Below are 23,543 nucleotides of genomic sequence, written 5' to 3'. Positions count from 1 at the left end.
TGCATGGTCACAGAGCTGGTGAGGGTTTGTGGTTGCGGTCTTCCATTCACAGAATCCAGCAGGTCAGGTCAGGACCATATTGGTCAATGGATCCATGCATGAGTCTTATTAAAGTATTTTATTGAGGGTTCTCAACAAGGCATTGCAGACACCAGGACAGAATGAGGGTTCTCAACAAGGCATTGCAGACACCAGGACAGATTGAGGGTTCTCAACAAGGCATTGCAGACACCAGGACAGATTGAGGTGTTCTCAACAAGGCATTGCAGACACCAGGACAGATTGAGGTGTTCTCAACAAGGCATTGCAGACACCAGGACAGATTGAGGTGTTCTCAACAAGGCATTGCAGACACCAGGACAGATTGAGGGTTCTCAACAAGGCATTGCAGACACCAGGACAGATTGAGGTGTTCTCAACAAGGCATTGCAGACACCAGGACAGATTGAGGGTTCTCAACAAGGCATTGCAGACACCAGGACAGATTTGGCCATAAATGAATGAGCGCCTGACCGATCATCATAAAAGCTCATTATCTATAATCTGGTGCTGTCATATGATTGCTTGAACCCAGATACAGACAGGAGACAGACAAGTTGTTGACAGACGAGTCTTTAGAATATAGATTTATTATACTTCTGACATGAGGAGCAGAGCTGAGTGAGCAGAGGCAATGGGCAGTTGGTTACAAACAGATTCCAACGTCATAGCAAACGATTCTTACTTTGAAATAGCCTAGTGAGCTCTAATTGGTCACCCACAACTATGGAGATCCGTCTGGTTTCCAGGCTACAGCTTCCCGTCCCCGAACACTTTGCCAATTGTGTTCGTTCGCCCGGGGTCAACACTGCACACCAAAGAATATATTTTTGTATAAAAATACTATTTGATATATACTATCAATATATATTTAATTATTGATGGTTGTATTTTAAATATTATAGCCCACACAGCAATTTATTGGTTGAAAATTTCTTTTAAAGGGCCAATATAATAACCCATAATAAAAGCTTGCAAAAGGTGATTGCAGCTCCTACCTATTGGCAGCTTGCAGATTGCAGCTCCTATTGGCAGCTCCAATTTATTGGTTGAAGATTGCAGCTCCTATACCTATCCCCGAAATGACTGCATGATGATGTCACAGGTTTTGTAGAAACATTGGGCCTTAAATGCAATACAAATAAATAAGAATGGACTTATATGTATTTGGCCCCTCATTTATAAAATGATACATATAAAATCAAATAAAAAATAACAAAATAAGTAAATATAAAAAGGTGCCCAGAAATACCAAGTGCATGCCCACTGTTCCAGTTCCAGTAATACAAGAGTTGACGTAGCCTAGGTCCCGGATGATTGACGGCGTGAGAAATGGGATGTGGCGTGAGTAGGTTGAAGTGCTTTATTTGCGTGTGTCTGACGCTCATTGCGTGAGAGTTGTACGTGTGGGTCATCTCAGGTCAGCCCAGAAAACACAATTCATGTATCAAACATGCAGGCAGGCGGAGACGGTGTCTGTCCCCCTCTGAAGGGCAGAGAGAGAACTACAGGAGAAGTATATCTGACTGTCTGGAAGAACTACGTATTGAAGTAAAAAACAGAATTAAAATAATAATAACAAACGGCTTACCGCACACAGGACTTATTTAATGACATAATATGCATTGTTAAAGTACTACACAAGCATGAGGTAAGTTATACACCAATTAAGACAAATAATCTATTGCAGGACTGCAGGTTAATTTTCAGGGAATATGAAAAATATGTTTTTCAGTGCATGCTACAATAACAATATGCTGTTACGTAAATAGTATATATATATTTTTTAATCAAAACATATTCAGGTTATAATATATTCAAATTAACCTCGTGTAACCAGGCTTTCCATTCAAATGGTTGGATTTGTCCAGTGGAACTACAGTCTAAACAGCTATTTTCGGGGACCGATTTTCAGAACGGACCAGGTTGTTGCCATTATTTCCAAGATAGAAACTGTGTACTGGTGAGTATTTTCTTTGTTACATGACCATATCTGTCACTATTACAACGCACAGACAACGGGTAGAATAAATCTCACCATGACACTTGCCATGTTGGGTAATTTTGTCATACAAAATGGCCGCAAACGGTTAAAAAAACCCTTTGTATGTCGATGCCTTGGCAGCTAACTTGTTTTTCGCTAACATCAATCAACATAGATCCCATAGTCCGGAGGAACTACAGGGTTTACGCGGTGTGATTGGCTGTCTGGTTTGACACTTGACGGGCATACTTTACACTACAGTCTTTGTAATTGATTGATTGAAATATTTATTAACAGTTTGCAGAATTACAGTACATTTCAAGCACAACTCAATACAAAGACTGTTAACTGTGAGTGGACGACCCAATAAAGCATAACGCTTGTTTACAAGAGGGTCCACCTTGTACAATTAATCAAAGACAGTATGCAACTGACATAATAATAAGTAATGAGACAACAGTGCAACATTTCAGTCATCTCAATTTGTGGACCGCAACAATGAGGAGCGCGGTGATCTTTTTAAAAACATGTCAATTTATTCAATATCGCTATTTTGAATGCATCTGCCGATCAGTGCGAACACCGCTAGGCTATGGGATGGTGTTGATTAGCTAGCGACTAAAGCCTAGTACTGTATACTTTAGTTGCGCTCGGGTGTCGCGCACCGAAAATGGCTGATGTCCAAGCTTACCACACGTTGACGTGTGGCGCGTTGTGAGCTTGTAGCTCTGCGGTTTTCGGTGTGCGCGACACCGGCGTGCAACTAAAGTACAACTCACCCCTAAATGACAGGAGTATTTTTCAACTTCCCTTTTCGTTAGTAGGAAACTATGTCTCTATATCTGTCTAGTTTTATGATCATTTGACAGCCGTTTAAATTAAACGTCTGTATTGTGAACAGTAGCGTTTGGCTAGTTGAGCATTGCTGTTATAGCTAGCTGGAGATGGGCTGTTATACTGACTGTGTAGTCATGTCATAAATGACAGTTATCCAGGAAATAACACACAGCTGGTATTTAGCTGTTTGTTTAGTAATATCATCATTGAGCTACTTATTCACCAAGGAAATTATATGCCTTCTGTTCTGTCTATGAGGAATCAAGGGTGATTTTTATTATATTGACTTTACTCTTCAAAGACTGGAACAGTTTAAGTGTTTTACAAATGGTATGGTAATTGTAAAGTGTACTGTATGTGCATGACATGTCTTCTGTGCTGAAGAGACAAAGCAAAGATAGGTTATTATTATATTGGGTTGTTACATCACTGTATCCTGATAATTAAAACTGTTATCCTGAATGGTTCTATTGAATAATTCCTTAATGTGATGAAGACTTGTTAGCAGAGGTTTGTAGACATTATTTGCTGACAAATACATAATGACACAAATCTATGGTAACAGACTTTTCAGTGTAGTTCACCTTTGTCATCGTCATTCCTGTTCTGGGCGACAGTGGCTCAGGGGTAGAGTGGCCGGTATAGCGTCCGGATGGGAACCGCCAAGGTCCCCAGTTCGATCCCTGTGGGCTCCCCCAGAGTTGGTGTCGAAGTGACCTCGAGCAAGACTCTGAACCCCTAATTCACCCTTTGTCAAGTCCCGCCCATGGTTGTGCCCCTCTTTGCACCCATTGGTTGCCGTTTCATGGTTGGACAAAAATCCTCTCTCTCCATCCACTACCATTGAAATGTGTTGTATATGTTTTTCATTTGCTTCATATTGATATTCTGTGCACTCAATTCTTATTTTAAACTTTGTGTCAGTAAAAAGGAACATTACAGGTGCATGGTGACTGGGCATATCATGTTTGTTTTTAGTTTTTTTTCCCAAAAAATATGTTTTAGCAAATTCAACATTAACAAGGTGGAACCAGGGCGGAAAGAGCCTGCTGGTTAGTCAGTCAGGGACCAATCAGAAGGCTGACAAAGGGTGAATTGCTCCCGATGTGCATGTTTGTTGGTGCCGTGCATGGTTACCTCCGCCATCAATGTATGAATGTGTGAATGTTATGCATAATCTATGTAAAGCGCTTTGGATAATAAGTGCTATAAAAATGCAACATTAACCATTTATTTACCAAACTCTGACACGTTATTAACATGGTGTGAGCTGTTAGACATTTCAGGACTAGGAGCTAGACATATTCCTGTGGCTGCAGTGCATTGCACACCTTCTCAATCTATGGCAGGGGTATTCAACTAGATTAGGCACGCTGTGTGGGCACGCGGAAAATGTTTGGGTTCTCAAAATGGATTTTGTGCTCAAACACGAAGATGTTACGTATCTACATTTGTGCACAGTAATGAGCTATACATGTATATGCTACCCTGGAATAGACCTACAGTATTTGACAGTGCATAAACATAATTGCCTTGACATTAATGACCGTCAACGAGCACCAGCTAGACACATACACACACACACACACAAGGTGTTTTTATTTTATTTTTTTTCCCTTTTTAAAAAAAAAATTCTTCCAGGGATGTGGCCGCGGGCCGCCAGTTGAATACACATGATCTATGGCTTCCTAATTGTTATATATTAATGTAAAGCTCTTTATAAACTACTACTACTAAACACTAAAAAAGTGCTTTGTAAGTAAAGAATTAGAATCCCTTTACTAGCAAAGCAGACTAACGCGTACATACTATTTGGCTTGTTGTTCATTACAATTATTTTCTTGAAGTTTTAAGTATTTGTAATTGTTGTTGATCAATGACATTCTTCTCCAGTACTCCCCGTAGCAGGTGGAGGGATGAGTCTCTCCCCTGTGATTGGCACGGAGGTGCCGGAAGCAGCCAATGGGGTCTTGACAGATATTTCTCCAGAACCCTGTAGTGAGAACGGCCCGCCGCCACACGCCCACGTTGTTGTCCCAGGCTCATTTAAATGTGGAGGGAGCAGACTAGTGCCCTGTCCTGGACAGGGATCAGAGGACGGACCCCTGGGAGACACCGAGAACCACGTGGATCATGTGGAGACGGGAGTTTGTGACGGGGAGGGACGCTTAGATGCAGAACTAGACAGTTCCGTGACTCACGATTTGGACGCTCGGCCACACACAACGTCGCTACCTTCGCCGCATGCACTTGGCCCCTCCGCTCCCACAGCCACGTGCACCGGAGGAGGCACAGAAATAGGCCCCAAAGACACAGAGATTCCCCCGGAGGTCTCTCCTCGTTCCGGTGAGTCCCCGGGCGCATCTCCACGAGGGGACTCACCGCAGCACACAGAATCCAAAGACTCGCCTCAACGAGCAGACCCCGTCGGTGCTGCAGACAGACAGCAGGCAGACACCGTAGAGACCATAGAGGTTAGCGCCAGGGAAGAGATGGATGGAGACGGAGAGAAGGAGAAACAAGATGAGGAGGATGACGAGAAGAGAGAGAAACAGAGATGGAAGCAACATGATGCAGGAAGCCCAGAGGATGATGAGGTGACTCAGGTGAGACCATTTTCGCTTGATTTTAAAACAATTATATCTGTAAATATGTTTTCCGATTGACAACAGCATTGTCCTTTTTCAATCCAATCCACTTCCTTGACTGAGAAATAAGGAAGGAAGTTCATGTTGAACCCTGATGCACTTGACACGGTCTATTAGTGTGTTTTGATGTATTGTAGGCCTTATGCCTTTTATTTATTTGGGGTAGAGGTGCTCCGATGGATCGATTTTCACTCCAAATGACTCAATCGGTGATCTGCAATTTACTCGATCTGGAGAAACACATCTTTTATACCATTTAAGTGGTATAAAAATCAATCAGATATATAGTATAATATAGTTTTTCATATTTTTGACATACCTAAACATTCTCCCCTTCCTCCCCACACACACAGTTTTGACGTGGGTTTTGACATAATAATTTTGGTTCGGTATCGGCCGATCGAGTACAAAACAATCGGTAAATGGTCAATTTATATATAGCACCTTTTATCCAAGGCGCTTTACATAGATTGTGCATTACATTCACCCATTCACACACACATTCATACACCGATGGCGGAGGAAACCATGCAAGGCACCAACCAGCACATCGGGAGCAATTAGGGGTTCAGAGTCTTGCTCAAGGACACTTCGACACTAACTCTGGGGGGAGCCCGGGTTCGAACTGGGAACCTTGATGGTTCCCATCCGGCCACTCTACCCCTGAGCCACCGCCGAATCGGTGACCGGGAATCGGGGCCCCAAAAAACCTGATCGGAGCACTTCTCTAGTTTGGGGGGACACTGTGGTGTTTTAGGAGCAGTTTACTAACCTCTTCTCCCTCTCTTGTCCTCTTCAGCCCTCATCTCACTACTCCTCCTCGGCCCCTTGTCCCAGCACCAGCTGCGCCTCCTCTCCTCCTCCCGCTGCTCCCCTCCCGGCGGACAACATCGCCTGTCCTCCCCACGTCATGGCGCAGGTCCGTGTCCGCAATGTACCCGAGAGAGAGCGCATCGTCCGGGGCATGCAGGACAGCAAGAGCCTGGACGAGATCAGCCAAGCCTGTGGAGGTATGTCACGTACCCAGCTTTTATGTGCCCTCTGTGAGCGGCACGATAAAAGGACCGAGATGGTGATAATAACTGATATCAGCCGGTGGGCTGATAACTGTTATCGGCCGTTATCGGCTCGATACGGCAGTAGATGATCATCGGTGCAAGATAAAGTGCCACGACCCGCCAAACGGTCACCCTGAGACACCATGCCGAATGCTGCGGAGAGAACCCGGCATGTCAAACCGTGGCCAACAATGGTTGCTGCGTTGATTAAACACTATTTAATCGTCTCTGTGACCAAATAACACTGTGGATATGCGACACGCAAATTATTGCCCGGGCATTCGTCTTTGCCCCGAGGTTATCCAACCGACGGTGATAAGCCCTAGGGCTGATACAGCTAGCTGGCCAATAAGCACGAGTTAAGAGTGCCAACGCATGCTGAACTGTGGCCGTGAGCAACACTTGCTGTGGAAGTAACCTGCCATGTTAAACAATACAATTGGCTGACGGCGCTATTTTTGGATGGGTGTGGCAGAATTCATGGCTGAGAGGAGACACTTGAGTTTGGGCGCAACGGAACCACAACACAGAGCAAGTAAATGGTGACCTTCAGTGGCTGAAGGCTGATGTGTTCCTCCAACAAGGGAAGGCAAAGCCTGACAGCAGTCCTTGTGTTCTCACCCCCAGTCCACCACAATGTCTTTTTGTTTTGTTTTGCTTTGTTTTTTTTGTTCAATGTTGATTGAAGTGTTGATGAAATGCTGTTTTCTCATTGTCATGGTGAATAAATAAATCTATATTGGTATGTGATAATATGGGTATGGTTGGATAATCTTTGGCAATGATGAATGTCCGAATGATTATCAAATATTGGCTGTTTAGTAACAACGGCATTGAGTTCCTGCAGTTACACAGACTGCATCGAAATAACATTTTGGATATTGCCCAGGCCTATACATTTGTACATGTACTGCTGTCATTCGATTGCTGACTCGCAGGTTCCATTACGGATTCCTGGGGCGTGTAAGCACATCATTTAGCAAACTCTTTCTTTTGTTTTTAACATTGTGATTGCAAACAGGTCACGGTTTGGGCTCCCGGGGAGGCGGCAGAGGGGGTCAGTCGGAGGGCCGCAGGGCTACGATCTCCTCGGCTCTAGAGCTGGAGGGTACAGTTAGCCACGATGGAGATCTGACCCACTTCGTCGCCAAGAACCTGGAACTGAAGATCAAGATGAGCTCCAAACCTAGCCTGGACTGTAGTGACTGTGAGTACAGAGTGTGGAGGCCGTACACACATGCATGTTACAGTATGTACATGTTGTTGTCTCCACCAGGCCGAAGGCATGGGGAGAGAGTATGTTTTGCACGTCCGTGTGTGTTGTGTGTGTGTGTGTCAGTCCGTCCGTCTGTTACCAGCTAATCTCCGGCACCGTTAACCCGGTCGATTCCAAACTTTGCACACACACTCCCTGGATGCCAACGATGAACCTCTGCCCCAAATTTTCCAGAACGGCCTGTTATAGCGCCACCAGGAGGCTGACTTTTGTAAAACACATTTTTTTATATTACTCCTCCCATATTTTGTCCAAAAATCCTGCAAATCGTTACACAGTATCTCTATAGTCATGTGCTCAAGACAGATCTGTCCGATATTTCATAATCCATCCTGATTGGCTAACTTTGGCTTTCAAAGTTTACAGGATTGGCCCATTTTGAACAAAAAGCCTCAAATCATGAACGCAGCGTGCAATTTATGTGAAATCTTTCACAGACGTTCCTACTAGGATGAGGAATATATCCCACCCTTTTCACATTGGCCTGTCATAGCCAACAGGTGGATTTTTGCAAAACACATTTAAGAAATGGCACCCTTTTCACATTGGCCTATTATAGCGCCACCAGGAGGCCACAACCTGACCTGCCCTGGTGGAGACCTGTGCTCCGAGGGGCACTTTTTCTTGTTTTTGTCTGTTTCTGTACAGTATGTGTGCAAACTGTGCATATTAAGGGTTTTGTGCATTGTTTCTGTGGAGCTGATTAATTTTATGTTTTCATGTATTTTATCATCGTGTATTATGCAAAAATGCACAGGTCTTCTTAACCAGGATCCACACGTGTTCTAATTATATGGTCTATATTGTCTCTGGGTGCCCCTCTTCCTCCACATTGCTCATATTTGATTATATTCCAAAGATCTGCATGAAGGTACTTTCAGACGAACAAAGGTGCGGGCGATCAGAAATCAGCAGAGAGTGATCGACGTTTGCGCTACTCTATGCCGAATTGAAGTGGACTCGGCCCCAGACTTTTTTTTCCCTTCTCCCTGGAAATAAAAACGTCTGGGTTTCCAAGGCTAGGTATCGAGTAACGCAGACGTCGTCGCCTGGATCAACGACAGGCCTGCTCCATGATGAGAGGCGTGACCACGCAAGCGTAAAAAAAAAAAAAAAAAGAAAAGCTCAACACTAATCCAGGTCTAGTCAGTCAGCATGTGAGATGAAACGAGTGCGCGCACGACAATTTCACGGGACCGTGCCCACGTAAATACGCTTGCGTTGTCTCCCCTCGACTTCTCTGCGCATAAAAAAACCAAAAAACACAGGTCTGAAAATGAATTACTAGGCTCGTTAATCACTGCCCATCTGAAAAGGGCTTTAATTTGTGTTATTCTACAATGTTACCTACTTAGTTGACTTTTAGTTTTAACTTTCCACACTTTTTTTTTTTTTTTTAAGATATTTTTTTGCGGCTTACGCCTTTTATTGGTTTTTTGAAGGGACAGACAGTAGGCTGACAGGAAACGGGAGAGAGATGGGGGAAGACATGCAGTAAAGGCCGTGTCGGGCTCGGGAGTCGAACCCGCGGCACACTGCGACTGGATTACCAGTCGGGTGCCCAGACGGTTACGCCACCGCCTGGGCCAACTTTCCACACTTTGAAGAACTTCATACATTTCGGGGGGAAAAAGAAAGTTATGAAAAAATGACAAAGTAGGGTTTATCATTATTGCTTGTCCTTAATGTGAAAATGTGATGAATGTAGCTCCTGGATTGTAGTCGATTAGACTCACAGGAATGGATCCGCGACAGAAAAAATCTATCCACTGTCAGCTGTAATAGCATTTATTGACCAGCGAGTAGAGAATTGGCTTAGCTTAGCACATTGTCATAACGTTCATATTGGATAGTTTAAAAACTCTTTAAGCTGCAATCTGGAACTTATTTTCTTCAATATAACAATCTGCAGTGGTTAGAGGTGGTCTCTTCTTCCCTTTTGCCGTTTCTCAATAGTTTCCATAGTGACAGAGAGAGAGAGAGAGAGAGAGACGGCATGGGTGGAAAGAGAGCAGGGAAATGTCAGCCCTAGAATAGTCTGACCCTCCGGGAGTCGAACCGGGGACACGCCTGAGAAGGCATTTTGCGGCCATGCCCGTTGGGTCGCCGTCTCTCCCTGTTCTCCTCTTGCACAATGTAGTGTGACGTTGCTTCTGCCATATAGCCAGTTGAAGGGAGTTCACCTCCAACCTATTGCAAATTCAATACAGTACAGAATGACGCCGAATTTCTTTTTTTTATTTTCTTCAGTTTTGCAGTTTAGATAGACATTATTTATTTCCCCACTGCTATGTTGGCAAAATCTAGTGTTAAATAGTTGTTTTTTCTACTATCGCCCTCAAACATAAATCATTTTTTAATGTTTTATCCCACAATTTTGTAACCCATTTTTCACCCCTGTGTCAATTATCTTTTTTTTTATTTATTTTTATATGTTTTATCCCACAATTTTGTAACCCATTTTTTCACCCAGTGTCAATTATCTAATGTAATCCTGGGCTCTACACACCCTCCGCCAACCTGGGGAGAGCAGGTCTGGAAATGCGGCTTTTCAAAATTAGAGCTAAACTGGGAACAATGCTGGCGTGAATTATATCATCATTTGTCAATAAAATGCTAGCGCTGTAAGTGTTAAGTGGTTATCGTTGGGCCTCATTGGCTCTGCAATAAGCGCCTGCGGTATAATAACAGCAGCAGCAGCAGTGTCCCTGGGCCCTGTCTGCTGGCTCTGCACAGAGTACGTTATAGGAAGGATGACTGTATTTGGAACAGGGAAGCAGGAATGGTGCTCAAACTGCTCATCTGAGCACCTACCATAATACTATACTATATGTGACCGGGTCTGGCAAATAGGCCCTCATCTCGACCAGAGTAATTTTTCAGTTTTTTACAGATTATTAAAGTACAGAATGTAAGCTTTGTGCCGTTTTACCCAAAGCTGAGAAAATCCCCTTTGAATGTTCACAACATTTCAACACCTAGAGCTGGCTAGCCTACTTTGACTTATAAATGTATACATTTCATTTGCCCAAATCATAATCTGTTGGACTGAAAACCTTCTTCAACATTCAAACTGTGTTAATATGAAAAAAATACGAAAATCACAAAAAAACAAAAATCAAGTTTATTTTAGATTTTCTGCCTTTTCATTATAGGCGAGATGAGGACCATTTTGCTAGACCTGGTCACATATGGCCATTTCGGAAAAGGCTACTTTATTTTAATCTCTCTCTTTTGTGCTCGTGTTTGTGTACATGTGTCTCTCTGTATATCTGTTGCACCCTCTGCGCCTTTTGCAATATGTCCGAGAAATGTTATTAACCGGTATCCGTTAGCCTTACTGATTTATTACAGATCTACAAGCGTGCTACAACGCAATGCGTTGTGAGCTTGTAGATCAGCTATTTTTGGTGACAGTCCCCCCCCCCCAGAATAGGAATGCTTGTGATTCAAGTGGTTAATAAAAGTGGCATTTTGAGTTTTAAGCATATTTTGACCTGAGATCAGATTCTAAAAATGTCTTCTACATCCTGACGGTTTTCTGAAAAAGCTATGTTTCTATGTCAGTCGTTCTTCGATTTTTCAAAAATAGCAGATCTACAAGCTCATAGCGCGCCACAGAGTGGCGCGCTATGAGCTTGTAGATCTGCTATTTTTCAATAGCTAAAGCATAACATAATGCTAACACCAAAAGGGGTTCCCGCCCAAAATGGGTTAAGCATATTTTGACATATTTCGATAATATAGAGGGTATACACATGCATAAAGTGAATGGCAAAGTGAGTTTAATGTCGTTTAATGCAATCAGATAGGACTGTTCTGTGTGGATGTATGGGGCTGTCAAGGCCAGAAAGTAGTTTTTTGCCACTTAGTAAGCGTTCCCGCATAACCTCCGGGTATGATGATGATGTCACATGCATACCCCTCTAGTGTTAATGTCCCATTCGTAACAGTTAGCGTTTAACGGTTGGCCATCACTAGTCTCCAATGTGTGTGTGTGTGTGTGTGTGTGTGTGTGTGTGTGTGTGTGTGTGTGTGTGTGTGTGTGTGTGTGTGTGTGTGTGTGTGTGTGTGTGTGTGTGTGTGTGTGTGTGTGTGTGTGTGTGTGTGTGTGTGTGTGTGTGTGTGTGTGTGTGTGTGTGTGTGTGTGTGTCCGTCCAGCGGACTGCTCGGGGCCCATCCAGCGGAGTCGGGGATCAGCGCGGCGGCCGGCCGACATCCCGCCCATCGACCCCGCCGTCCTGTCGGACCTCCAGAGACACACCCAGGAAGTTGCACACAGCGTGGAGATGATGATGCGTAGCCTCAACGGAACCATCCAGAATGTATGTTAGAATGAACATGCACATTCTGCACATTACACACACACGCACGCGCACACACATTCTGCACAGTACACACACACGCACGCACGCGCGCACACACACATTCTGCACAGTACATACGCACGCATGCGCACACACACATTCTGCACAGTGTACACACACACACACACACTGAATACCTCGCAAGCACTCACAAATACACTGAAGCATACTGTACATTCTCACAAGCATATAATCTCTGTCTGTCTGTCTGCAGTTTGTGTGTCTCTCTCTCTCTCACACACACACACACACACACACACACGCGCGCGTGCGCACGTCTCTCGCTTGCTAACCCTTATTGCGTGTCTCTGTGTTGTTCCAGATGACGGCCCTCAGCGTAGGCTACATTCAGACCTATAGAGACTCAGTAGACGGTCTTGGAGAGGCTGTGGACATGAGCATAAAGGTGCGTGTGCGTGCGTGCGTGCGTGCGTGTGTGTGCGTGTGTGTGCGCGGCAACGAGGACCACAAAAAAAACTATTTGTATAGAGCCTTTCATGCAAAAATACAGCCCAAAGGCCAAAGTGCTTCACATACAAATAGCAAATTATTAAATGAATGATACAAAATCATTAAAAAGTTCTAAAATGGCAATTAGCAAAATAACAAATAAATCAATAACTACTCTACAAACGTATAGTAGGTGTATTTGCAGCAGTGTTGTTTAGTTTTAGTCATAGTCTCTTGAATAGTTTTAATTCAGTATTAGTCACATTTTAGTCACCTGGAATGATTTAGTGTTAGTCTGGTCTCAGTCGACTGAATATCATAAGATTTTAGTCGACTAAATCTACAGTTCATTTAGTCGAATAAAATGTATTTTGGCGGGCCTTGATAGCGTCGTAATGACTGATTTTTCACTTGTTGATTTTTCACTTGCTCACAACGTCGCGTTGCCACACGTTGTGAGCTTGTAGATCGGCTATTTTCAGCATGCAACCAATATTGTAAAATGACTTATACTGGATCTCTTCTCCACTAGTCCCTATATAACATTTTAGTCTAGTTTTTATTTGTTGACGAAATTGTCAGTATATGTAGTCTTAGATTTACTCATCATAGCTTAGTTTTCATTTAGTTTCCATTTAGTTTCCGTCAGTGAAAAAAGGTAGTCGACGAATGTTTCTAGTCTCAGTCTTAGTCGACGAAAACAACACTGATTTGCAGGTGTGTTTTTGCTGTGTCGTCGTGTCTCTGTTGTCTCTTCACCGTCCTCTCGTCCCCGTAGGGAATGTACACACTAATGGCCCGCTGTGAGGAGCTGGACCGCTCCATGCAGCCCATACACACCCTGGCCGCGCAGATACGAGATATCAAACGCACCCTGGATGCCCTGGAAGCCATCTGCAAGTAAACCCCAACTCCTCCTCCTCCTCCTCCTATACCCCAGCCTAAGACCCACAGCCAGCTGGAGCTTGTCATTGTACACGTTCATCCCACGACTCGACATCAAGCGCATCCTGAGTGTAAACCCCACCCCTCCTTTCCTGAGGTAGCACACACTGACAACATTGAGAACGACAATGAACCACACCGGCCGTTTTACCAAATAACTCCCGACCTGTTTCAATGGCCTCCTGGGTGACGAGATAACAAAAGCGCAACGTTTTGGATAGCAACCAATTAAAGACGCTTCTTCGCTGCCGACTGTTGACCTCCTGGAATCACTGGTAGTAAATCACGCTGTTGGATGAGTGGCACCCCTCGTCGTCCCCCCACCCCCCCACATCCACCCATTAAAACGTTGAAGATTGCTATACTACTTATGCTGTTAACCTTATAAGAGGAACACTTGATTTGTTTGATGCGGATTGTCTTTAAAAAGAAAGAAAAAACCCACACACGTGCTCTATAGACACAACGGCCATTTTTGAAACTAGCTCCTCACCACTCGCCCTACACACTTCCACTCGGTTTGAGCATAGATATATAAATAATAGAGACGCAATGCAAGTGGATGGGAGGGGAATTCCGGTGCCGTCTCTATTATTTATATATCTATGCTCAATCCAAGTGGAAGTGTGTAGGACGAGTGGCGAGGAGCTAGTTTCAAAAAGGGGGAAGTTATGGGAGACACTTCAAGTGTCCTAAACACAAAGGGCAGTGACAATGGGAACAACGATGCATGCAAACACACACACACACACACACACATCGTTGGGGTGAAAACAAAGACGTTGGGGTACTGTTTGCCCCGTTTATTCCCCTGTTTACAGCCTAAGGAGACTGCTGACTGACTGCACGCTGTTCTCTCCGTCCAGCCAGCTCGGTTCAGATTGCACTAACCCCTGCTGCCCACACGGGGGAGGTATTTCTCCCTCTTCTTTGCCTAATGTGGAGGGCTTATATGAAGTGGAAGAGGAAATGTGGTGTTTAAGTGTGTTAAGTTTGTAACTCCATGTGATCCACCACGATGTTCATCTGGTATTTTCCAAGTTTCTTTTGACGCGTCGACTCTCAGGAGAGGCTTTGGTGAGAACCGGTGGGTATTTCAGCTATGCTCCTCCTTAGCAGACCTGTGTGTCACACACACACACACTCGTACGTTACAGGTTAACCCATTCAGGCCTGACCTCAAAATTTAAAAAAAATATTCTAAATCCTCCAGTTTTCTGAAATATATATTTTCACGATTTTTCAAAAATAGCAGACCTACAAGTGGCGCGCTATGAGCTTGTAGATCTGCTATTTTTCAATAGCTAAATTATAACATAATGTTTAAAACACCAAAAGGGGTTCCCGCCCAGAATGGGTTAAACTCCTGGGAGCTGTCCCATTATAGCCAAAAGTCTTGAGAGCTGACTCACGGACAACCTGACTCATGGACGTACACTCCTCTGCTACGGATCCTGATGGTCTGACATTATGGCTGACACCGCCAACACTCGTGTTTTTACAAAGGTCACACACGTCTCTCTCTCCCTCCTCCCTGTCTGGTTTTCAAGGTACAGTATAGCAGCAACACAGTGGAATCCTCAGTTTTAACCCATTTAGACCTGATTTTTATTTAGAAAATGTCTTCTAAATCATTCACAAAACGGAAAAATATTGAGCACCACTGATATTATCAGTGGTGCTCAATATTTCATGTCAACGACCCCCAGAATTATCTGTATTTGGCCGCAGACCCCCATCTGAAAACCCCCCCCGGAAGTAACGATTTGAGTAAAAACGTCCGCTCTGAAAGAATATATTTTTCAAAAATTGCAGAATCGGTGCCGCGCTACGAGCTTGTAGATCTGCTATTTTTCAATACCTAAGTAGAACGGAATGCTTAATTAAAACCCATTCTGGGTGGGAACCCCTTTTGGTGTTAGCATTATGTTATGCTTTAGCTATTGAAAAATAGCAGATCTACAAGCTCATAGCGTGCCACCGAGTGGCGCGCTACGAGCTTGTAGGTCTGCTATTTTTGAATAATCGAAGAACGACTGACATAGAAACATAGCTTTTTCAGAAAACTGTCAGGATGTAGAAGACATTTATAGAATCTGATCTCAGGTCAAAATGGGGTAAAACACCAAAAGGGGTTCCCGCCCGAAATCGGTTAAAGCGGCCAATCCACAGGTTTCATTTTCTTTCCTCACGGAGAGAGGGGTAACTGCGACGGAAACACCTGAGATTTGAACATGGGTCTCCTGTACATGGGAGACCAAAAAACATCTACCGCTCGAACCCTCCAGGGTTTCACTGTGCAGCTGTTTAATGTTTAGTGTAGGCATCGGCATGGATATAGGCATTCAATGAACACAATTGGGCATGTTTGTGGGAGGGAAGCCGAATGTGAGGGTAATTTTTGTCGCTGCAGTAGAGACGACTACAGCTGAGGTGCAGACGTTTATCCGACATACCAGAAGTCCGACATGCGCTGCGGGTTACAAATCACCTGTGCTGCGGGTTACAATTACAAATCACCTACTGTATACTGCGGGTTACAAATTACCCGTGGCGTCCCTGTGCGGTTAGGGTTAGATTGGTGTCGAACTAATGACTGTCAGACCCTTGGTATGTCGGAAATAAATGCCTGCACCCCAGTGTTCATCGACTAAAACTATGACGAAGAATGTCCGTCGAATACCTTTTTGCACTGACGAAAACTAAATGAAAACTAAGCTACTGAATGACTAAAACTAAGACTAAATGTAGTTTTGTCAACAATTACAAAGTAGACTAAAAGACGAAAATATAGCTGTGGATATTTGAATATAGCCTCAAATTATTTTACTTTCACCGCGCAAAAGTGATAACTGATCCACGTTTGCCATGCTCATCAGTGAGCGGGTCACTGACTCGGCCGAGATCGGCTCTGTATTCCAAACATTGTAATAATATGACTTTTAAAAATTAATTTATGAACCACTTAAGCTCTATATACACTTCATCCTATGACAAATAGAGAAAACAGAAGAAAACTTTGCCCCAAATAGTGATGCCATGTTTAAATGACAGGACAACTCACCCCTTTTCTGTTTTCCTCCCAGAATTTTCCCCAGCTGTAAACTATAAACTTTGACGACAGCAGACAGCCTAAAGTACAAATATAATGTATGAAAAGGCTACTACAGTGAAGTCGGTCCACAGAAGTTGTTGTAGGCCATGTTGGGATTATCTGACGAGGTACAATTTGAGTGGGCAAAACCCATCAAAATAAAGGGTATGGGTCGCACACACCAAGACTGTAGTTCAAATAGTTTATTTCATATTTGAAACCAAGGACAAACGTTTCGGCTATCCAGCCTTCATCAGTGTGGAGTGTGACTGAATGTAGGTTCCTTTTAAAGGAGTGGTGACATGGTGCAGGTGCACACAATCACCGCTAATCACCTCATATCACTTATGGGCAAAACCTTACATATACTAAATTATACTAAATTGTTCATAGGGTCAATATAAGTAAAATAATATACAGTAGCCTTTCCATAGGAGTATCTTTTTATATATTTTCCAAAAAGAATAGAAACAGCCAATGGCATATTACAAAGTTATCCCCCTCACTGGGGAAAATTCCGAGAGGGGAAAAACGGGCAAGCACCGGAGGTGAGTTGTCCAGTATTCATTCCGTTCATTTCAGTACATTATGAAAACCAACTTGTAAGAGACATGAAACTTTCTTTCTTCAGGTGGAGACTCCATTTTGCTTTTGTTTGCTTTGTTTTTTGGGCCAATATTACATTACCATTGCATTTGTAATGCTGTTTTAAAGTGAAGATTAATTAGAAAAGTCTAGCTGAAAATGCTCCCTGGCAAAAGATGTACTGTATATTCACAAACTAAATTGAAATGTCCACGACTTCTTTACTGTGCAGACAAGTGTGCGAACATTGACTCATTTAGTCGGGTGAGCACGGTAATGTTTTAATTAATACACAATGAAATGTGTTGACAGCATTTTTCAAGATTCAATAATTTATTGCCAAAACAACAACAATGACGGTGGATTTGGAAATAGTTTTTGGTGTTCAGAGATAACAACATAACCACACGATACACACCGTGTGGTCCTTGAATTAATTAAAAGCATTTAGCCATTATAAAAAGTCCCAGTTTTTACTGCATGTCTGCTGATCTAGTGTTGCACTTTGGGTCCATTGTTTTGTTTTTTTAAGAACGTGTGTGTGTGTGTGTGTGTGTGTGCGTGTGCGTGCGTGCACGTGTGTGTGTGTGTGTGTGCGCGCGCCTGTGGTTCAACTGTCAGTGGAGAGTTGACACGTAACATTGTGTTGTAACATTTTTGTTTTGAAATATGCTGATTTGAATCTGCTCTATGACAAGCGGAAATAATTTGCCCCCTGGATACTTGGATGCAGGACAAAATGCACAAAGGCATTTTAAATGGCCACCGTGTTGATGCTGAATTAGTTCCTGATGATTTGCCTGCATCGAAGCATAATGGCCCCTGGACTTGTTAAAGTGCCATTTAACCCATTTTATTTAGACCTGAGATCAGATTCTTTAATGTCTTCTAAATCCTGACAGTTTTCTGAAAAAAAACCTATGTTTCTATGTCAGTGGTTCTCAACCTTTATCATGTCAAGGAGAATTATATGTATTTGGCCGCCGACCCCCACCTGAAAATATGTTGTTCCAGGGACCCCCCCCCCCCCCCCCCCAGAAGCAAACATTTGAGTTAAAAACGTTCGCTGTGAAAGAATATATATATCAAAGATTTACGCTACATTTTCACGATAAAAAAGCAGATCTAGCTTGTAGATTGGCTATTTTTCAATGGCTAAAGTATAACATAATGCTTAAAACACCAAAAGGGGTTCCCAACCGCCCAGAATGGGTTAAAAAGACCCATCACAGCCCGGACGGCTGGCGTAGCGGTCCAGGCACCTTTTGCCTCTATGTAGCCTGACAGCAGCGTCGCAGGTTCAAGTCCCGATCCCAAACAGGGCGTGTCACTCCCACCCAGTCCCCATCTCTCCTTCTCTCTCTCTCCATTTCCTGTCAACCTATACCGTCGCCCCTTCACAAGACCCATCACAGCAGTGGCGTTTCCAGGAATTACATTTTGGGCAGGCAAGATGTGTTAATTGTCCCCCCCCCCCCCCCCCCCCGCACACAATCGGTAGCACTAAAGGTTTTCAAAGAGATATACCTGCCAGACAGTAGGATACAAAGGCTGAAAGGCATGCATTTACATTCCAATGGGTGATTGAGGGTCACGCTCTATACGCGCAACGGCCAATCCGCTGTCTAATAGTTCTCAGGTCTTGTTTTTGTCCTCAGTGTATGGATTTTGGCACAGGCAGAAAATGGATTTTGACAGGCGGACACCTGTCCTCGCCTTATTGTAGATACGCCTCTGCATCACAGACCCTAGTGAACAACAGTGGTTGGCTATTTGTGGCAAGTGACACTATAGTATAAATCAGGCTAGGCCTGACCTCGAAATAAAAAAAAAATCTTCTAAATCCTCCAGTTTTCTGAAATAAATATTTTCACGATTTTTCAAAAATAGCAGACCTACAAGCTCGTAGCGCGCCACTCGGTGGCGCGCTATGAACTTGTAGATCTGCTATTTTTCAATAGCTAAATTATAACAATGTTTAAAACACGAAAAAGGGTTCCCGCCCCAAAATGGGTTAAAGTGCAGATTAATTAGAAAAGTCTAGCTGAAAATGCAACCTGGCAAAAAAGATGTATATTCACAAACTAAATTGAAATGTCCACGACTTCTTTACTGTTCTTGACAAGTGTGCGAACATTGACAAATTTAGTCGGGTGAGCACGGTCATGTTTTAATTAATTCACAATGAAATGTGTTGACAGCATTTTTCAAGATTCAATAATTTATTGCCAAAACAACAACAATGGATGGTGCATTTGGAAATTGTTTTGGTGTTCAGAGATAACAACATAACCACACGATACACACCGTGTATCCTTGAATTAATTAAAAGCATTTAGCCATTATAAAAAGTCCCAGTTTTTACTGCATGTCTGCTGAGCTAGTGTTGCACTTTGCGTCCTGTGTGTGTGTGTGTGTGTGTGTGTGTGTGTGTGTGTGTGTGTGTGCGTGTGCGTGTGCGTGTGTGTGTGTGTGCGTGCGCGGTTCAACTGTCAGTGGAGAGTTGACACACGTAACATTGTGAAATATGCTGATTTGAATCTGCTCTATGACAAGCGGAAAACTCTGACAACATAGTTTTCTGAAAAAGCTATGTTTCTATGTCAGTCGTTCTTAGATTTTTAAAAAATAGCAGACCTAGAAGCTCATAGCGCGCCACTCGGTGGCGTGCTATGAGCTTGTAGATCTGCTATTTTTCAATAGCTAAAGCATAACATAATGCTAACACCAAAATGGGTTAAATGTCCACCGTGTTGATGCTGAATTAGTTCCTGATGATTTTCCTGCATCGAAGCACAATGGCCCCTGGACTTGTCAACCCATTTAGGCCTGACGTCGAAATAAAAAGAAAACGTTCGCTCTGAAAGAATATATACCTATTCAAAGATTTGTGCCGCATTTCCAGCAAGGGCGAAATCGGACCTATCGAAGCGGCCGGCAGGCCGGCCAGTTCATATGGATTTCGCCCTCCCTCCGCATTTTTACGATTTTTAAAAAATAGCAGACCTACAAGTTCATAGCGCGCCACTCGGTGGCGCGCTATGAGCTTGTAGATCTGCTATTTTTCAATAGCTAAAGTATAACAGAATGCTTGAAACCCCAAAAGGGGTTCCCGCCCAAAATGGGTTAAAGTGCCATTTAACCCATTTAGACCTGAGATCAGATTCTTTAATGTCTTCTAAATCCTGACAGTTTTCTGAAAAAAAACCTATGTTTCTATGTCAGTGGTTCTCAACCTTTATCATGTCAAGGAGAATTATATGTATTTGGCCGCCGACCCCCACCTGAAAATATGTTGTTCCAGGGACCCCCCCCCCCCCCCCAGAAGCAAACATTTGAGTTAAAAACGTTCGCTGTGAAAGAATATATATATCAAAGATTTACGCTACATTTTCACGATAAAAAAGCAGATCTACAATCTACAAGCTATGAGCTTGTAGATTGGCTATTTTTCAATGGCTAAAGTATAACATAATGCTTAAAACACCAAAAGGGGTTCCCAACCGCCCAGAATGGGTTAAAAAGACCCATCACAGCCCGGACGGCTGGCGTAGCGGTCCAGGCACCTTTTGCCTCTATGTAGCCTGACAGCAGCGTCGCAGGTTCGAGTCCCGATCCCAAACAGGGCGTGTCACTCCCACCCAGTCCCCATCTCTCCTTCTCTCTCTCTCCATTTCCTGTCAACCTATACCGTCGCCCCTTCACAAGACCCATCACAGCAGTGGCGTTTCCAGGAATTACATTTTGGGCAGGCAAGAATTACATTTTGGGCAGGCAAGATGTGTTAATTGTCGGTAGCACTAAAGGTTTTCAAAGAGATATACCTGCCAGACAGTAGGATACAAAGGCTGAAAGGCATGCATTTACATTCCAATGGGTGATTGAGGGTCACGCTCTATACGCGCAACGGCCAATCCGCTGTCTAATAGTTCTCAGGTCTTGTTTTTGTCAGTGTATGGATTTTGGCACAGGCAGAAAATGGATTTGGACAGGCGGACTCCTGTCCTCGCCTTATTGTAGATACGCCTCTGCATCACAGACCCTAGTGAACAGTGGCTGTCTATTTGTGGCAAGTGACCCTATAGTATAAATCAGGCTAGGCCTGATTTATACTATCTTCTAAATCCTCCAGTTTTCTGAAATAAATATTTTCACGATTTTTCAAAAATAGCAGACCTACAAGCTCGTAGCGTGCCACTCGGTGGCACGCTATGAGCTTGTAGATCTGCTATTTTTCAATAGCTAAATTATAACATAATGTTTAAAACACCAAAAGGGGTTCCCCCCCAAAATGGATTAAGGCAGCCACTGGAAACGCTGAGCAACATTGTCCACGATTTACCTCAATATAGACCCATTATTCACATCTTGCTATTCATTTAGTGAAATGCCGCCCCATTGCCTACCCTGCTTTTTTCAATGCAAAATGGCCACTGTGTGAATATGGTCTATAGAAACACTGACTATGCCACAACTGATATTTAGAAGAAGACAATATTTGCAGACAGACCCGACACTGCCACAGAAAATACTTGTATGTTAATGCAGACCAACATCAGCAATTGGTAAGACAATGTCATTGACACGTGGTATACCATCCCCCCCCCCCCCCCCAAATGGACCCTAACGGGTCCATTTGGTTCCATTTGTACACTCTCAGAGTTAATTTTACAATGTAAATTTAGGTCCCAGAGATAGAAATGCCATTATATGGGGGTCTGTAGACTAACTAATATGCATGTCAAACTAGGGGGTCCTTGAAATGAAACGGGTTGAGAATCACTGCTAGAGCTGTAAAAATCTTCTCTTATGGGGGTCCCTGGCATGCCTTTTCGAATGGGGGTCCGCAGGCTTGTGTCAATTAGGGGGTCCTTGACATGAAAAGGTCAACTGGCAGGTGTGTCATTGCACTAGTGGACAGCATAGTAGTACTAGATCTTTGTACATGCACTAGAGGTTAGTGCTAGTATGTGTGTGCATATACTGATCGCCCACCCATCAGTTACTGATGGGTGGGCAATATTATTGCCGACCAAACTGTGCCAAAACACTCGATCGTAATATTATGATTTGAGTGTTTTGGCACAGTTTGGTGACTGGTCGCAGTGTGGTTCAATTTGTTGTTGGGTCGAAAAACCCTATACCTTCTTATACTTGAATTTAATATTTAATTTAAATGTTTAGTTTCCTCACTCTAACTAACTGGTTATGATGAAATGCAATGTTTGGTTTAAAACAATTATTGGTAATGCAAAACAACGTTACCATTATTTGTGTACTGTTTTTTTTTATCTGACAACAATATGCTATAATGCCTGAAACTGTCCAATTTCAAGGAAGAGTTCCCCAGACTCTTAACACGCAGCCCGCCAGAACTGTAGTAACCGTATGATTAAATTAATCGTCTAGCCTGCCAGAACCGTAGGCTACGTTTTCCAGGGTTTATATTCTTTAATCCATGTTTTGATCCGACCGAATCGTTAGCTGCCGCTCGTTAGCATAACGGTCAAAGTGGGACAGTGGCCGCGGCCATTTTGAAGATTGCGCGCGCATCCACTTCATGCAGGCCATGCTTTCAAAGGCCTGTATCTCCAAATCGGTGCAATGAATGTCGTTTCTGGTGAAAACAAGGTTTTTCAACGGCCGACAGCAGGTTCTGTGATACTCGCGGTCAGGGTTTTTCCACCACCGACCGAGAGAACAACCCCCGGTCAAGACACCACACACAGCATTTTGTCATTGTAACATCCGGTTACGGATATTTGGCTCTTCAAAATAAGGGTTGCGCGCGATAAAACCTTGGCAATGCGCGATAGAAAGATGGATTAATCCTGGCGGGCAGACGGTTTTAAAACACAGCCCATTGGTCACAGTTCTAGCCTATAGGCCCCTGCCCTAACCTGACTCCGCCAGATGGGGCAGCAGAGAGTACACTGGGTTCCCCCCTCCTCCTCCCATCTGGGAACTCTCAGGCAGACTTGATGCCCGGCCACCAAACGGCCTGGCCAATCAGCGGCAGCTAGAGGCGGGATCAAGGCAGCACTGTGTATGCCTTGATCCCGCCTCTAGCTGCCCCATCTGGCGGAGTCAGGTTACCCTGCCCTACCTATAGTACCATTTGTGGATTTAAACTAAAGTGACATTTCTTAATCTCTGTTCGTACTCAGAGGATCACCATCTAATTTAAATGATGGTGTATCCTTGGCGTGCGTGAAGAAACCTACCACAATAACTGCAATGTATGTCTGAAAACAAAACAG

General features: G+C 43.6%; 1 protein-coding gene across 2 annotated transcripts; it reads left to right on the top strand.

Annotated features, from left to right (window-relative positions):
* Window positions 1-1,460: 1,460 nt before the first annotated feature.
* Window positions 1,461-17,746, top strand: borcs6 (BLOC-1 related complex subunit 6). Of its 2 annotated transcripts, none has more exons than XM_079526594.1 (8): window positions 1,461-1,690; window positions 1,880-2,002; window positions 4,754-5,466; window positions 6,308-6,518; window positions 7,588-7,773; window positions 12,004-12,167; window positions 12,532-12,615; window positions 13,438-17,746. In XM_079526594.1, exons 3-8 carry the CDS (start codon window positions 4,777-4,779, stop codon window positions 13,561-13,563), a joined length of 1,461 nt encoding a protein of 486 aa, XP_079382720.1. In that variant the 5' UTR covers window positions 1,461-1,690; window positions 1,880-2,002; window positions 4,754-4,776; the 3' UTR covers window positions 13,564-17,746. The 2 variants fall into 2 exon arrangements, with proteins under 2 accessions (XP_079382720.1, XP_079382721.1); XM_079526595.1 differs by having other exon boundaries at window positions 1,502-1,582.
* Window positions 17,747-23,543: the final 5,797 nt, after the last annotated feature.

The sequence above is a fragment of the Electrona antarctica genome (genome assembly GCF_951216825.1).
Source record: "Electrona antarctica genome assembly, chromosome: 2".
Lineage (NCBI taxonomy): Eukaryota > Metazoa > Chordata > Actinopteri > Myctophiformes > Myctophidae > Electrona > Electrona antarctica.
This window is presented reverse-complemented; position numbering and strand designations above follow the sequence as displayed.